Source organism: Mus caroli, unplaced genomic scaffold (assembly GCF_978045245.1).
Source record: "Mus caroli unplaced genomic scaffold, Mus_caroli_1 scaffold_19, whole genome shotgun sequence".
Classification (NCBI taxonomy): domain Eukaryota; kingdom Metazoa; phylum Chordata; class Mammalia; order Rodentia; family Muridae; genus Mus; species Mus caroli.
Window position 1 is genome coordinate 20,021,118 of NW_028227274.1, and position 18,216 is coordinate 20,039,333.

General features: G+C 37.1%; 1 protein-coding gene across 10 annotated transcripts in view; it reads right to left on the minus strand.

The window, feature by feature from the left end:
* Positions 1–18,216, minus strand: part of Nol4 (nucleolar protein 4) — a 350,147-nt gene that overhangs the window by 52,166 nt on the left and 279,765 nt on the right. For all 10 annotated transcript variants that reach the window (XM_085833391.1, XM_085833385.1, XM_085833392.1 and 7 more), the window contains one exon: positions 6,374–6,487. In XM_085833391.1, the coding sequence (XP_085689517.1) occupies positions 6,374–6,487 (114 nt within the window). The remainder of the gene's footprint in view (positions 1–6,373; positions 6,488–18,216) is intronic.

The following is an 18,216-nucleotide window of genomic DNA, read 5'->3' on the forward strand; positions in this document are numbered from 1 at the left end:
ACCTCTCTTATTTCTCAAGGTTCAAATGAAATGGTCTCCCCTCTTGAAGCCCTCTTAAGTTCCCAGAAAGGCTTCACAGGCTCCTACCTTGGTTGCTCACAGCCATCTCTCTACACCCCTCTGGATATCACCTGTGCTTCGCTGATCTTTGATAGAATGAGAGCTTATTGATGAGAAATAATGTCTTGTCCAGGGTCAAGGTGGGAATGAAAATGTCTGCTTAATGATTTTGCTGGAATTAAAAATCTACAACAATAAAACACTGAGCCTGCTCAGAAAGAGCTGGTGGTGTTAGATTCTCGGGAAATATTTCTCTCCTCTCTACACTGGCTAAATCTGTTGGCCAAGTGAATATTTGGTTAATACATCATTTTAAGATGGATTTAGGAGTACTTTCTCATCAACAATTTCTTACTGTGACTGAAAATTTAATATTTATGAAAAAGTGTAGTTCAAATAAACAGAAAAACAAAGTTTAAAACTTGTCAATTAAAAGATATCATTTTGGAACACAAATTGGGATTCATTTATATTTGAGTCTAGCCCCGTTACCAAGCTAATGCTGATAGAACAAGAGTAATGCAGCTAGTTTCCTCACAAAACACCAGCAGCGTTGCAGTGAAATATTTTTCTCTGAAAAGTTATTTCAAAATGCCTGACACTGTGAGACTATTTTGATGTTGTTCAACCATCATGAAATGTGTATAACAAACCCAATTTTTAAAACACAAATTCAAATATGTAGTGCTGTCTGTGTGTGATTTTTATATGCTATAAAACACTTTAATTGGATACACACACAGCGATTTTATATATTTAATTTTTTCTCTATTTGAGAGGATTCGGTGCTAGGGTATTGTGTTAGTGTGCAGGAAACTTCACTAAGACAGGAAGTAACAACTCCTAATAGCTTCAAGAAGTCTCTGAAACTGACCAGATTCTTTAGTCCCCTTCTCCTTCAAGATATATAAGCTTTAAAGATGTCTGAGTCTCTCCTGGAAGGCAGAAGCAGAGTTGTCTAGAAGAAACAAATGTTGCCTGGCAGAAGCTCAGGCCATTTGAGCCCCCTAAAAAGCTGGCAGATAACTAGGGGGTTTAGGACTCAAGTTAAGTGTCTTCAAAATGAAATGAACTGAGGAGGGACTCACTGGACCTGATGATTTATGATTCAGTCTTACATTCAAGTCCTAGGTCATTCTTTCTACAGCAATGGAGAAAGTATCCCTAAACTGTGGAGGCAGTGTAGACCAGAAGCTGTTGGCATCAAAGAGGGTAAGGATGGGCTCCCTATGGCCTGATATACCCCAGTGCAGTATTGTGTGACTATCTCTATTCCCACATAATTTAAAAAGTTCAGCTAGAGACCCATGTATATAGTCAAAGAACATATTTTGAATGCTTGGTGGTAAAAAAGTACACAGAGAAGACTAATCAAGGTTTTAGTGTTTGCATTCACATTAGGGATCTCTCTGGTGTGTAAATCAAGAGTCTGCTATATTGTTTTACTTGAAATATTACCATGTTTGTTTTTAGAAAATGTGTGTCACTGACCCATTAAGTTTGCACATGTGCAGAAACAGAAGACAGTTCAGTTTCTGCATTCTCATGAATGTGACATATAGGTACACGCATCTGCTAATATCATCACTCCTGCTAGTGTCCCAGAATCCACATGTCTACACACTAAGTTACTAACTTATTACTATCACTATGCTACTTTACTTCTTTCCTTTAAGGCATTACTCATATGAACATTAAAGGATAATATTCCTTTATTGGGACCATAATTAATTTATACTAAATTATGTACTTAGTATTTATACTAAGAAGTAAGTACGAGGATATAGACCTGATTATTGGGACTCATAAGAACCTTGAGGGATTCTTTCACTTAATAATGCTGCTATTTAGAAATTATCCTAGAAATAATAGGTAAGATGCCCTCATGAAAACAACAACAAAACCAGAATGAGAGATGGGGAGGGAGAGAGAGAGAGAGAGAGAGAGAGAGAGAGAGAGAGAGAGAGAGAGAGAGAGAGAGAGAGAGATCTCCTCTTTCTCTCTCTCTTTCCAAGACAGGGTTTCTCTGTGTAGCCCTGGCTGTCCTGGAACTCACTCTGTAGACCAGGCTGACCTTGAACTCAGAAATCTGCTTGCCTCTGCCTCCAAGTGCTGGGACTAAAGTTGTGCGCCACCAGTGCTCAGTGAGAACTTTTAATTCTTATGTTTATCCTGTCAGAGGCAACATATCTTTTTATGTTTATCCTGTCAGAGTTCAAAATTGAACTCGGGCATTTTTTTTAAGTACCAAACTGGGAGAAATTTTCTCTTAGATCACAAACAAATTCCAGATTTCTATGTGCAAGAACAGAACCCTAGATGTATCTACATGAGCAGAGTGATTCACTTAAATTCTGTGAACTCTGATTTCTGATGAAGCTCTCAGCTTCTGTCCTTGCCCCTGGCTGACTTCAGGCGTGTGTGGCATATTAATGAGCTTCCTCCAGATATGTATAAAATGGACATTTGAAAGAAAGGATTTAGCACATCCAAACACCTTTCATGTTCATAGCTCAAACAGCTCCATAAAATCCAATTAACTCATCAAGCTTCATAAACTATGAAGGACATCATTATAGCTCACCATGTGGTCGGTCTGTGTCAGTGAAGAACAAGGATGGGCTTAACAAAAAAACTAAACTAAACTAAACAGAATTTAACCTCGCAATTTCTGAAATTTTGTGCCTTTACTTCATCCAAGGACTGACCTTCAAACCATGGGTAAATTCTCCGAATTGTGCCTGTGGTTACAGGTACATCCAGAAATGGTAGTCTCAATGCCAAGAGTCAAGTTTGAATTCAACAGGGCGGTGTTGTCTTCAATGGCAAGGTAGAAGTCTATGTGTGGCATCTCAGATGAATTCTATAAAACTTGTGGTGCAAATAAATAGTCTAGGAATTTTAAAAATAATAATTGTGTATGCTAAACTAACATTTAGGGTGCATAATCAGGCCATGGTTTTTCCTTGGGACACATAACCAATGAGAAAACACTATCAGATCACAGATTGACTTTAGATGTATGAGCTGAGAGTTTAAACATGTAAGGTGATTTTCTTTTCATGTACTTTCAACATGCATTGGTCTCCACACTTTCATGGATCTTTATCATATGTTTATAACATTATAACTACCAGTTCTGTAGGGTTGTTGTATTTGTAAATTGTCTAATTGATTACCAAAATATTTCTAAGACGTAACTTATTCATTTAAGTTCATGTTGGTATCCATACATGAAGGGGGCATCAGAGGACAACATTGGATATTGTTTCTTAGTGATATCTACTTTTATTTTCTGTTGAGGCAGAGTTTCTCACTGGTGTGGAACTTATCAGTAGAGCTAGACTGTCTGCCCAGAGACAACCAGTGACCTGCCTACCTCTGCCTCCCCAACTTTGTGGTTACCATTATACCCAGTGTTGTTGCTATTGTTTTGCTTTGCTTGTTTTGCTTGTAGGTTATAACAATTGTACTCAGGTAATAACGCTTGTAAGGCAAGTACTTACTAGTAAGCCGGAGCCATTGTCTTAGTCCATATAATATAATTTTAAACATTGGTTTCTTACATACCACATCCATCTTGAGACTTCTGAACCCATTAGGGCGGGAAAGAATGTTCCTACATGGAATGATGTCAGACATGCTCCTATTCCAATGTAGTTAACTTTTCATACTACAGCCAGTATGTTTGAGCAAACAAAGAAAATAATATAGCAAAATTGAGGGGGAGTGTCCAGAGACCATAGGTACCCACCCATCTTAGTCTGAGAAGCAATCTTATTCATGAATATTGCTGGCAGTTTTTCTTTAAATATTGGTGATCTTAGGAAGAAATACTAGCCTGCTTTAAAGGCCTTCAACAACAACAGCTCTTTGGCATTAGGATGAACAGGAGATGATAGTATAGTAGGTGGGATATTTCTACTGCTCAGTCTAAGGAAGCATATGGTGCACACATCCTAAACTATATGTGAGGTATAAAATATAATCTCCTTTTATATAGAAAGACTTACCAAACCTTTACAATAATTTATGAGTTAGACATCTCCTTTCCCTTTTTACAGCTTAAGCATTGAAGAATTTTGGAACACATACTAGTGTCTAACCTGCCATGATTTAGACTGTAGTATAATTTTATGGGTAATAACATGACATGAATCTGTCACTTTTTATCAAATAGGTACATTTCTGATACTGTGCAAAGATATTCTAGAGTCAGTAGGTGGTACATGTTAGCATTCTGTCTAAACTCCACCCCACAATTACATGACAACAGCCAGGTAGGCGTGACCCACTATAAAAGGAGCTACTTGCTCCATCCTCTCTCTCTTACTCTCTTGCCTCTCTCTCTCTTGCTCTCTTGCTCCCCCCTCTCTTCCCATTCCCTTCCCCCTCTTCTCCATGTGGTCATGGCTGGCCTCTCCTTCTCTACTCTCTCCCTCTCTCTGCCTTTCTCTGTCTCTACTACCCTCCTAACTCCCCTCCTCATGCCCTGAATAAACTCTGTTGTATACTATATATGTGGCTGGTCCCACAGAGGGAGGGGATGGGCCCGCTGAGACACCCCCTTCCCCCATACTCACCACACCCTCATAGAACATATCTGCTTACACCTCTCTCTCTTTTATAAAATTATCAGTACATTAAGCAGGATGGTCCTTTCAATTCTAGAATGTTAATATTTTGATTTTTAGAATTAAGACTTTTCTTCAAACAGACTGATTTTGACAACAGACTATGTCAGATACTGTGCTATATCAAGATACTGATGCTTATTTCTAGTTCCAGTGTTGCTGAGGTAATGGCAAAAGTCCTAGATAGGAGAGTCCTCCAGGCAGACCTTGCCACTGGCGTACATTGTTTCCAGAAAAACGCTTAGTATGTAGCATGAACTGTCCTTTTAAAGTTCTTGTACAACCTTGAGGATTAGTGTTATTGTTGATTATTTCTAATGAAGAATCTGAAGCACTCAGACCTGGCTAAGCTTGCTGAAAGTTGTCTAATCAATTATGGTAGAAATGAGAATCAAAATGGACTAAAACTTCACAGGCTAACCACGATGCCATATGGCAATGTATATAGTGTGATATCTAACCTTATAAAAATTTTCATCATGTGTTGTCTTTGGTTGGTGGGTACTGGTTGGTTCATTAGGGGAATATCAGGAGAGGGAAGCAGGAGTGGGTAGGTTGGTGATCAGGGGGACGGAGAATGGAATAGGGGGTGTTCAGAGGGGAAACCAGGAAAGAAGATAACAATTGAAATGTAAATAAAGAAAATATCTAATAAAAAATAGAAAACAAAACAAAAAAACCAAAAATTTCATCAAAATAATATTGATAAATCATCTAAACAGAAGACATACATGAACATGCAAATAATATTGATGTTACAGCATCAATGAATCCAATTGGTTATCCCAAAATTGAAATTTTAAATAGTTTTAAATATCATGTCAATACTGCATCTTGTTTAATTATAGGCCCCATCCTTTGCAATACTCAGGACTATAAATACAGAATATTTAAAAATAATAAACACAAAAATGACATTCTGAACCATTTAAAAGATACCCTAATCTCGAAAGAGAAAACTTGATTTTGCTTGCTTCATAAGAAAAACAAGGCTAAACTAACAATTTACTCTGCATTCATAGCATATAATATGAAACACATTGAACTATGGGTGATTCAGAAAGGGAAACAGAGAAGAAAGAGTAGATAGGCAGAAAAGACTTAGAACTAAAAGAGCCACAGAGGGTAGTACCAATGAACAGTGCACCAAAACTGAACACATTACACTACATAGTCAAAGCCTTGCGAATGTGGTTCTCAGATAATTGACTAACAGGAAGATTTAGCCTAGAACATGGATACATATTAGATCAGGACCCCACTTATGACTCTTTAATCTTTTCCGGGTTATCTTTACTTTGATTACTGTCAGCATAAACTATTTTCCTTGGTGGTATATTAACCCTTTCAAGCAAAGTAGAAATATAAAGCAGTACAGGCCAAACAGCATTAAAGAAAGGTTCATTTTCATTACAAATGAATACAATGGAGTCATGATCATAATTGACAAGATTAATTTGAATTACATGCTAACTAGTTAGCCAGCACCTCTTAATTGGCCATTAAGTAGATACAGGAAGTTTAATTGTTTTGCTATCATTCCTGTTTTGCCATAGAGTATTTTTGTGTGATACTCTTGATCATCAGAGCATAGCAATTTTCAAATCTAAGTTTGTAAGGACAAAACTCTTTGTGCTAGATCCATTCAAGAGTTTTCACTCCTCCACACTCCTTAGTACCTGTGCTTTATCCAGACGCATCCTCTTGGCAGCATTTCTACTCTCGCTTTCACAGGCTGAAGCCAAGATACTCTCTGCAACTGCTGAAGTAAGGTGGGAAGGAATAGGTCGAGACTAAAAAAGAAGAGAGAAAGAATATGAAAAATTATTAACAGTATCATTAACAGACCACACGTCGGAAGAGCTCAGAAGACCATCGACATGCTCAGGAGAATCTATTTCGATAGAGGAAATGGAAATTGTAAAGATGAAAAATGAAAGCTAGTTAGAGGTTAGAGCTATAGCTGCTACACAGATGCACCATTCATTCCCGTGTTTCCATTGTCATAACTATGTATTCAGGGTCATTAACTTGGAGCATGAACAGGCAATGGCAAGACTGCTGACTGTAGTTTGCAAATAAAACATGCCTCTTAATTCTTTTATGAACATGACAATGTACAAAGGAATGGAACAAAAACAAAAGACAGGGCTGTCACAAATAAACAAACAAGCAAACAAAACCTGTGAGATACCACACCATGGCAAATAATCTCCTTTAAAAAGAAAAGATTGTATATGTGTGTGCCTGCATGTGTGTGTGTATGTGTGTATCTGTGCACACATAGCACATACATGGAGACCACAAGAACAGCTCAGATATTGTTCCTCACCTTCCACCTTGACTGAGAAGGGTCTGTTGTTATGTTCTACTACCACTGTCTGGCAGACCTGCAGGTCCAGGAGTTTCTATGCCATCTCCTGTTTCTTCACCGCATCTCTTTATCAGAGCAGTGATACACGATGCCTGTCACCTTTCCCACAGGACAAACAATCTTAGTGTGAGTCGCTCAAAAGCTTACTGCGATTCTATTTGGTGAATGATACATATGGTTATCAGTATTTAGAATATTTCTCACTTTAATTTAAATGCAAGATAACTCAGAGAGCCAAACAATGACTTCTGAATACCCACAGTTTTGTTTTATATGTGAGATTATTTGCCTGTTTGGTTAAGTTCACATTCTCCTCTTTTTATTAAATATGAGTTACAGTAATAATTTTGTAGGCACATGTTGGAAATCTATCTTCTATGTATGTTACATAGAAATTAATTAATCTCCCAACTAAGCTAATTAACTATAAAATGTGGGCAACTCTCCAGATCATTTACTATAATCATTGAAAAGCTTTCCATTATTTTTTCACATAATTACATATAAAACTATCTAGCTGAAAGATGAAATATTTAATGATATAGCATATTTTTAATTAAGATAAGAAAATGATAGATTAAAAGAACTACATTCAAAATAAATCATGGAGATGATAAAATACTGTGAAATTACACAGTATTAGTATTCTGGAGGTCTAGCATGTAGTTTAGCATGCCACTTCAGGGATTTCAAAGCCTCAGCATAAAATGTGTGTTACTATTTACTTATTTTTAAGTGAAAAATATAATTGTGCATGTTTAAGCACAGTGTGTGAGTGGCAAGAAACATGTCAGAGGAATGCTTTCAGCAGTGGGTTCTCTCATCTGCTGTGGGTTCAAGGGTTTGAACTGATGATATCATATGACTGTGCGTGAGTTCTTTACCCACTCAATGTTCATGCTAGGCTTGAATGACTAATTTATTAGAAGACTCTGATATGATTCAGACTCTTTTCACTTTGTTAGCAAATGTGATCATGCCTTTATGGTACATGTCTTATTAGAATTTGTCATATAAAATGTGATTTAGGAAACTGAAACACAAAGTTATGTCTGAAGCAATACTCTTTAACAGCAAAATTCAGTCTACAGTGTTTTAGCACATAGAGGAAAGAATTTCTGTGGTGTCAAAATAGCCTGGTCTCTGATGTAGTATGACCTAACAGGGAATTGTTGGAGTTTTCTCAACTGCTTCCTGGTGGTTCCTTTTCCAGATCAGCTTCCATGGGTCAGAGGAAGGTGTGAGAGCAGTCTTCCTCTTCTGCCCTGTGAGTTGTCTGAAATGATGGCCAGACATCTGACTACAAAGCACCACAATGTTCAGAAAGATACTTTTTTTTTAAAGAAAGAGAAAACCGAGTCCCTGGAAAAGGGAGCCCATGTCTGAAGTATTTCTGAGGAAAATTGGACTCGGCCTTGGCCTCAGGAACAGAGGTAAGTGTCAAATGAGGCAAACCCAGAAGAGAATTTTGTCTCAAAACTTAAACTGCTTCATTCCAGTGTCTATTTAAAGTAAGGGTAACAAACTCCAGAACAGAGTCAAAGGGACATTAAGACATAAAATCAGCCCACCGTTTAATACTGGCCACTGCCTGGGCAACATTATAATCTAAAGCATATGGAAATCTCATCCATAAGGTTACAGTCAAAGTATAAGTAAGAGTGATCCATTACGGAAAAAAAGGAACAAATCACTGAATAATTCAAATGGGAGTTAGGAGTTCATAAAGGTCTACTCTGTGTTATTAGAGTTTCATCTGGATCCAGGAATGGAACTGACGACCTCAGTTATATACCAGCAATCCTCTTTTCATAATCCAATCAACAATAGTCACATAGAGCACAGGGTTACATATTTCTGTTTCTTGCCACCTTTATATTTCTCTTTCTTGGGAATCTCTATTTCAAATTAGATATAAAATGTTATAAAATTTAAAATGCTGATTGAATTTCAGCAATGAACATTCAAGTTTCTTAAATATAAGTTCGGAATGTTTTATTTTTTATTGTAAAAGTTTGTTAGGCAGGACATTTGTTGAATGCAAAACAAATTTAGTTAAAATTATTTCATAGAGTTATTTTTCTTGTTCTTTAATTTTTTAAAAAGTAGATGTGTGGTTTTTACTGTAGGAGTAAAACTAAGTTTTCATAACAAGTTACATAACTTCCTTTAGGAAAAATCATGGGGATTGTAGAGTCCTTTTCCACAAGTAGTGTCACTTTAGGCACAAGAAGAGATTTCTGCTGGAAGGGAACAAATTTTCCTTTTAAGGACATCTGACAATTGATAGTCTCAGACTTGGGAGAAAATTAACTTCAAAATAAAAGCAAACATGCACTCTCTTAGTGAGTGGGAAGATGAGCAGAACTACAGACACAGGATCCAGTGTTGCCCACAGATGCAAGATAGAGTTTGGGAAATTGAGGTGTTCTGAGTTTCTTGTGGAACCATAATATGACTATCAACGATCCTTCAAATGAAATCACAGGCACAATTCATTTTCCTCAAAAGTTTGAAGAAACTGAAAGCCAGGTAGATTAATTTATTTTAGGACAAAGGAGTCTGTGTGTAGAATTTAAGCTTCCTGGATTTCAGGTCTCCAATCTTTCTTTTACATTACATTGCTTAATTAGCACTTCTAAGTAATTAACAGCTAATGAAATAAAATGTTATACAATCCCTTATGCAAAGAAAGGTGTTGATCCCAAAACAAGCAGACAAAATTCTAATTTATTCAAGTTATTTAGACAGAAAGGCAAAGTGAATTAGTAGAATCTGCAGTGTAAAATTAAAAAAATAACCCTTTAAGTCTCATCTTTATAATCTATGTTGATTTCTAACCAGAATCTGATGTCATGTGACCACAACTTTGAGACAAATCTATTCAATAAGAGTTAATTCCTAGTGGGAGCTTAGGGTATTCATAACTTAATACAAAATCTTTGATTCATCATGTCATTTTCTAAACAATCTTTGAAAAAATACTTCCACTGTTCACTCCTTACAGAAAACCCAACTGAAGTTTGGAGCAATCACATGACTTCCCCAGGCCCATTAGGGCATAGCTACACCAGCATTCATTTATGTATAATGTCAAATTTTAAGTAACATAGTAAAGAATTATTTTCATTTTAGAATTACAGTAAGCTTAAGAAATATGGAAAAAAGATCATTACGGCTAACCCCATTTATTTAAACACGGAATATATTAGGTTTCTACTTTATTTCCAAGTGATTTAAATCCATCCCTTACATTTCTCTATTAATTCCCAAAGACAAAGTTCTGCTACAATCTAGAGTCACAAATTTTTAATGTTGGGAGTAGCCAAATGTGCCAATCAATTACATAAACAACACAGTTGGGCTCAGTTTCATGCCTAGAATGAAGGTGCAGAAGACTCTCCATGAGCTAATAATTCTACAAAGCTCTTTGCTTCTAGAACTGGTAAATCAGTAGTGAAAGCCACAGAGTCTAGTACATAGTTCAGGGATATTTTATCTGATGATCTGATGATAACATAGCAACAGTGAAAAACAGTGCTTGATTTGCCTGCAGGATTTGTCTGCTATCTAATTCCCAGCTTGGTTATTCATACTACGAAGCCGAGAAGAAAATGGATCCATGTGGCTTCTTATCAAACTGTTCTCTGGTAAGAAGTGTGGACACAATGGTAACCTGAGCCCTCCTTTCTATCATCAAACAACAGCTGAGGGATGATTCCAGTTTTGCTGCTCTAGCTGGGGATGCAACTTCAGAGGAAGCTAAGGGCTATAGGAAAATTCCAACAGTGTCAAGGGATAAAGATTACATCCTACATTGCTAGGACTGGCCATAAACACAAATGCTCTCCTGTAGTAAATGAGACAGGAACAAAATACAAAGAATCCAAGGCAGAATTTATGAAGAACAGCATCACTCTTGGTGAAGGTGATTTTAGTAGACATATTATGTAGCATATGCATCCTAAAAGAAGATTTCAAAAAATGATTAAATGTAGACAAATACTGTGTGTGTGTGTGTGTGTGTGTGTGTGTGTGTGTGTGAGCTATCTACACCTACCACAGAAATTTGTGATTTTTTTCCCCGCTGCATGTGAGACAAGCTCTCAGTAATTATCTCTTCATAATTAACAGTCATCTCCACTGGAACCCAAGCTGAACTTCCCTCCATGCTGCTGCTACTGTCATAATTATCTAGGTTCAAATCAGTGGGGTTGTGTCATCCAACAGATGGCTAAATGGTCACACGGAGCTTTGGAGTTGAAAAAGTCACATTTTAATTGGAACTTAAGATGTGATTGCTGTTGGCACCACAGAAATATACCTTCCTTTTCAGAACCAAGGGAAATGTACCAACAAATGGTGCCAATTTTTTGCTTTAAAATGACACATTAAACAACTTTAAGACAAATTGATGTTGAAGTATACATTTAAGATATTGTATGATTATAAAAAGTTTTTAAAAATTTAAAATATAAATCTTCTTATAAGTTAATGTCACAGTGCTCTCCAGACTCTCCCTTTTAAATACTGCTCAATAAAGATTTAGACTAGACCACATGGGGAAGAAACTATGGCATCCACTATGGATGCAACTAGAATCCACTCCTTGAAGACACTTAGATTCAGTGATTGAAAATTAAGGTAGTATCTATGTATTAAGATTTCCCCTTACATTCTGGTTGCTTAAAAAACTAATAATTAAGTATCATGCTATTTGTTTGATATGAACACTGTTGCCCCAAATGGTATATTGATGCTTAGAGGCATAGTCAAGAAAGCCATGTCAAAATTTTAATCTCCTAAAAGATCCCCTTTATTGGCTAGGCTTTATTGTTCACAGACATCAATATGAACAGAGACAGTTCGTCAACTGTACTGGACTGACCAGGGTATTTGTCAGCCATCACCTAGCCACTCTATGTTGCTGTTCTGTGACTTGATATAAGCCCCTTTACTAAGAAGCCATTCTGTCTAGTTTTATAAATCACAAAACAGGTTCAGTCAATGACATAAGCAATCTTTATTGTCAGACTGGATGTAGAAACACCTAAAAAAGCCATGTTAAGCATGAGTGTGAAGGTGCTTCTATACTACAAAGAAAGAGAAATGAGAGTCCAAATCTTTCAACTATCCTTCCATGGCTTAAAGGACTGTATCCCCTAGAACTCTGAGCCAAATTAACCCTTTCATTTGTTCTGTTGATTTTTTTAAGTTATTTTGTCACAGTGATAAAAATAACGAATGCAGTAATTAAATATTGAACAGGAATATCATGTATCAGTCACAGTGCATTACCGGAGTTTATGTATGGAAAGTCAATATCATCTTCACTTATTCAATAAATGCATTTGATGAATATAAGCTATAAGTCAGAAATGTGTCAAATTCACAAAGAGGAACATATACAATTTCAGTCCCTATGACTTCTCTGGTAGCTTGTGCTAGTACTGTATCCAGTACACAGGATTTAAAACATTACCATTAAATTTACATATTTTTTTCAGAAATTCTGAATATAAACAAATACTTTTCAAAGCATTGTAATACATGTATTTGACAAAATGGATATTTGGTCTTTCTTATTTCCAATTTTTGTGAACCTAAAATAATAGAAGAGTTGTATTTATGTTATCAGGCTACACACACAATGTGAGTGCCATATAATAAGCAGAGTTGCTCTACACCATGCCTTGTGGTCTGGATCATTTTAATTCTGGACCACAGGTAATCAGGCTTGTGAATGTGGTCAAAACTGTCATTATTGGTGCCCTTGATATGGTTTTGACAAAAATGGCAAAGCCAAAAAAGCTTTATTGGTCTCACCTGGCCTCCAGAGTTTTGGTCAAGAAGTTATAGAGTTCATTTATTAGTTCTCAGCGCCTGGCCTGGGAGGTCATGCCACCCAAGTGAGGTTAACATTCTTGCATGGGAACTGAGAGCTACAGCTAGAGGATTGCTCTTAGGTTGCCAGTTTTCAGAACTTCTGAGGATAATATTTCCAACAGGAAGAAAAGAGCTGTGGGACAGGTTAACTACTACAGAGAAACAAAGAATGGAAAGGAGCCAGAGAACCATGGCTGTTGGGTCTATGAGGAAGGACTGGCTTTATTATCCTGAGACAATTACTTTGATTGATTTGAAAAACGTTTAAAAGTTTCAAGCAGAGTAGAATAGAAGACAATTGCCATCTTGGCTTTTAATGTAAGTTTAATTTTTGTTGTTGATTTTTCAGGTATTGAGACAGTGTCTTACTACAAGAGGATTCTGGCCTGGAGTTTAAGCAATACTTCCCCCATGGTGTCCTAGGCACTAAGCTGACAGGTCTGAGTCACCCCATGTACATCAAGTAAAATCTTTCACTGATAACGTAATGGCCAGTATCTTTTGACTTTGCTTGATGAATATTATGGTTCATGAATAATAGTGTTTCACAAATAAATTGGAAATGAATGTCTTGCAGCTACACCCTTAGCAGCATAGACTGGCTATGCTAATTGAGAATAAAGCTGGGTGAAATACAAGATAACAAAAATAAGCTGTCCTATCTAACCAGTTGACCCTTCATCTTAATCTCTACTTGTGCAAACATATGGCTATCTATTACTAAATATAATTATACATAATTGTAGATCATGGCATCTCTTCCCATCACTATTTAGGCATAGTATTTTACTCACAGACAGTCACTACTGTAACAACATATTCATAATAATTATCAAGTACATAAAAATAAAAATCAATGTGCCAAAAGTCAAAGAAAATTCAAAATTAAATATATAAATGTCGTTAGAGAAAAATAATCTGAATATTTAACTATACAAGTCTTGGTTTTTATTTAGCAGGAGGTTTTAGAAATTCCCTCGCAAGGCACTGGCATTCCAGGCAAAGGAGCTACTTGATCCTCATTGGTTTCTCACTGTGAAGTAGCACAGCATCAGAAAGTTTTACTCACTCAGTCATTTGCTCAATAATTTTACTCAGTTAAATGGGAATTAGCTAGCTTTCATGAGCAAGTACTTGCACTATAAAACAGTAGGAATGATGCAAAGATAAACAAGTTCCAAAGGACAGTAGTCAAATACTTAAAGACTGTATATAGGTGACAGCAATACAACAGGATACAATACAACTACAAAAGATGTACCACAAAGTGAAATTTGTACACAGGAGAGAGAGAGAGAGAGAGACTTAATTTAGAGGGATAATTTAAACAGAGAAGCACATCTGGTCCAATCCTAGTAGTTCAATGGGAGGAGACACCTAGTAGATTTACAACAGGCAGAGTTCAACCGGAGATTCTAAGGCATGGCACCACACATGGGCACCAGGCAGGAGGTTTGACATCTGTTATTTCAAGCCAGCCAGTTTTTATCATTATATAAGAACTATCATTTCATTTCATCAAGTGAGGACAGTGATGTTTTAGGAAGCAAGACCAACAACTTGGTAAAACGTTGAATGGAGATCCACTCAATCTATATCAGGCTCCTCTCTTACTTAGTTCTCACCAGTGCTACCCAGCTCTTCTTGGGTTCATTTTTCTCCTTGTCCTGTGAGGAGAATCTTTAGTTTTAGGAAGCAGTTTGCTTTTGTCTTATATTCCCCCTCCTCACGATGAACATCCAGTTTACTAAACATTAATTTGTAAGTTAGGAGTTTTGCTAAGAAAATGTTGGAGCAGGGTTTTTTGTTTTGTTTTGTTTTGTTTTGTTTTGTTTTGTTTTGAGTACTCTAAGAGCTTCCTCCGACATTGTGTGGATGGATGCTCTGTCTAATGGACTTTCTCATTCAAGTAGCTGTTTCTTCCTGGTAAATGCAGAGACGTCTCTGTTCCACTCTTGTGATATTAGGTACAAAGTTGATTTATTTCTTCTGCTGACTACTCTCCATTCCCACCCTCCCATAGGCCTGATGGTGTGAGTAAATTAGAAAATTTGCCATCATTTTATCTTAGAATATCACCTCTCCCTTTTTCCAATTTCTCCTCTGACTTCCTAAAAGGATTGATCTTTATTATAGTGAAATTATTTTTTCTCCACCATTCCTTTCTTATAGTGGTAATTTTCTTATTTACACATTCTAGCAATCACTTTTCTCCTTGGCTAACTTTTATATTCTACTTGACCCACCTGGTAGGATTTTAATTTCAATGTACATAATACCTGATACTTTTACTTTTGGAAGTTGTAAATGGAGTCTTATTTTCCTTTAATGAAACAGTAACTAATTTGGGGTTTTCTTGTTTACACACAATTCTCAGTTGATATACCAGCCTGATGACAACTAAAATTTACACATTCTGGAGTCGGATGATCATTCAGCCTCCAGCTCTAATATTTTTTTTTATCTATATTCTCTTTTGTTCCCAGGCTACACTCCTACTCCAGCAAGTATTTATAACTGTGGCCATAAGTTTTTGAGCTCCTTTAGCTATTTAGAATTTACATGTTTTCCTTTTGGGATAGATGTTTTAAAATTAGTGTTTTAAGCATTTGTGTCTATAATGGGAAAGGGGGGGATATGTAGGGGACATTCTGTGAACTTAGCTCAACATCAAGTTTAAACTAAGTAATTCCATGATGAGCAATTTTGACAAGTAGATTTGGTATAATTTTTTACCATATAGTTATTATTCAATTCAAATACATTTAGGAGATAATATGCATTGAGAATTTTTATTTCTTAAAATACCCAGTTATGTTATATAAATATGTTTTTGTTTTAATCCCAGGTGTAGGATAAGAGGCTGCATCACAACAGGTGATTATGGTCTGCCTCGTGCACTAACCGGGGTGTGGTTTTGGCCCAGCTATAGATAATTTACATTGGAATTCTAGGAACTTTTGAGATGGTATAAATGCCAAAGACCAATGAGGGGCTGGAGGTGAACTCTGAAGCTGCTCTTGCTACCTTGTTTCTGGTTCCTTCTGTTGTAGGTCCTGAACAAAAGAAGAAATTGGGTATGCTGACAGTGGACATTGGACTTGCCCCAGGGATCCAGTGCTCCTAATCATCAGGAGCTAGACCTATATAGACCCAATTTCCCTTACTCTCTTACCTTGTGTTGGGGATTGGAAGGGATTAAGGTAGAACAAGGGTTGGAAGGATGGTAGTCATGAAAGCCCAATAAAGTAAGCAAAGAAAGCACACCAGCAATAATGGGCCGAGGATAACCATAATCCTCGAGAAAACCCATGGACCGAAACACTAGATCATAAGGGACACAGCAGTCATTCTTTGTGATGGGCAATGCTATGAAAAGAAATAATTGGAAGGGTAAGATAAAAGGTAGAAAGTTGCCAGACCGTGAATTAAACATTAATATATACTATCACACTTAGTGACTGACCCATCAGCCATGTCATCTAGAAGATTGAATCTCTGAAATATCATATGATCTGATTAGGAACTGAACTAACACTGTTTTAAAATTTGGGTATCCTAGCTTTTCAAAGCCGTGATTTAAGATACAGGGTTTAGATTTATGGAATTTATGGATGCTGGTGTGCTAGAGCAGCAACTGACCAACATTGTTTTGAGATGCTAAAGTTAGATACCATGGAAGCCAAAACTGAGTAATATATTATTCTGTGACCAAAGACACCAGGGAACCTAGAAATGGTCTCCCAAGTGCTAAGTTCCTGGAAGTTCTCAGGGTGAACAGGAAAAGCCAGCTTGAGCAGTAGCATTGATTGAAAGGGCATCTGAGAGTGGACATCAAGAGAAATGGGTTCAGAGCTTCCAATGTTTATGGAGTATATTTTCTAAATGTGACACATATCCATTTTCCTTTTTATTGATTGCTTGTAATTTGGCTTTATTTTGTTTTATTTTTGAGGAAGTATCTGATGGATACCAGGCTAGCCTCAAACTCTCTCAGAAAGGATTGCTTTGAACCCCTAAGCTTCCTGATCCTGTCTCCTGAGTATAGAGATTCCAGGTTTGCACCACCACATCAGTCTCTTTTACTTTTCTATCAATTGTTTTACTTTTACAACTTTTAATATTCTTTTCGAAAAGACTCAAAATTGTAAACTCTTCAGGCTTCTGTAACACCATTTCTGCTTCTGTCAGAGCAGTGTGTGTGCAGAGAATTGTGTAAGGCGCAAGCAAGGAGCTAAGCTAGAAGACTGCAGGAAGAGAGACAGAAGATATGAAGGGCCAAAACGGAAATCGTAGCAGATAAGTAGGAAACTAAGTATTTACTTAGAAAATAGACCACAGAAAGAATAAGCAGTATTCAGTAAGTAGCAAGTAGTGTAGTCCCATTCTCATTTTTTGGCCAGTGATAAAAACAACAATAAAATGTTATCAAAAACATAGGCAAACTAGGAGGAGCAGGTAGAGTTTTGGTAGGTAAAGTGAAGTATCCATCTGTGGAGAAGATGTGTTTAGGAATTTATGGATGCTGGTGTGCTAGAGCAGCAACTGACCAACATTGGCATGAAATACCAAACCTTTGCCGGTGACTGTTACTCTGCTATAGAATACAGTAATGTGCACCAAGAAGAAATTGTAATTGTGGTTAAGGTGGCATTCATTCCATGACCAAGTACACAATAAAAGGAAATTCCCCAAAAGAAATATAGGTAAATGAGAGACAGGGGAACAAGAGTCTGAAGAACTTGGGGTTGACATAGGGAACGCAATGCATGAGATTTGGTGTGAAGGAGTCCCATGTTCTCCCTAAGCATCAGTGTAGTATGGAGTGGAGGAAGCCAGAGTATGGATGCTCTGAATGTGAGGATCTAGCAGGAACAGGTGAGCATGGTGAAATCTGTGAGCATTCTTCTGAGGAAGCTGAAAGGGCAAGATGGACCAGCTGTGTGAGTGAATGATTAAATTAACTGGGGCTTGGGGACAGATGTCCTTCTTTCCAAAGGGTCAGACAGAACATGTAAAGTATGGGCATGGCTGGTAGAGCAATGTTCTAAGCAGGTGGCTGAGCAGGGGCGCAGGTGCAGCATGATCACTTATTTATTCAGGGCAAATCAGACTATCCAGTGTGTGTGTGTGTGTGTGTGTGTGTGTGTGTGTGTGCACATGCCAGAGGAACCACTCACCTTTCTCTTAAGACAAAGACTCTCACAGCTCTAAGTGTGCAAAGTAACTGTTGGCTGACATGTGAACCTGAGAGATCTTCAC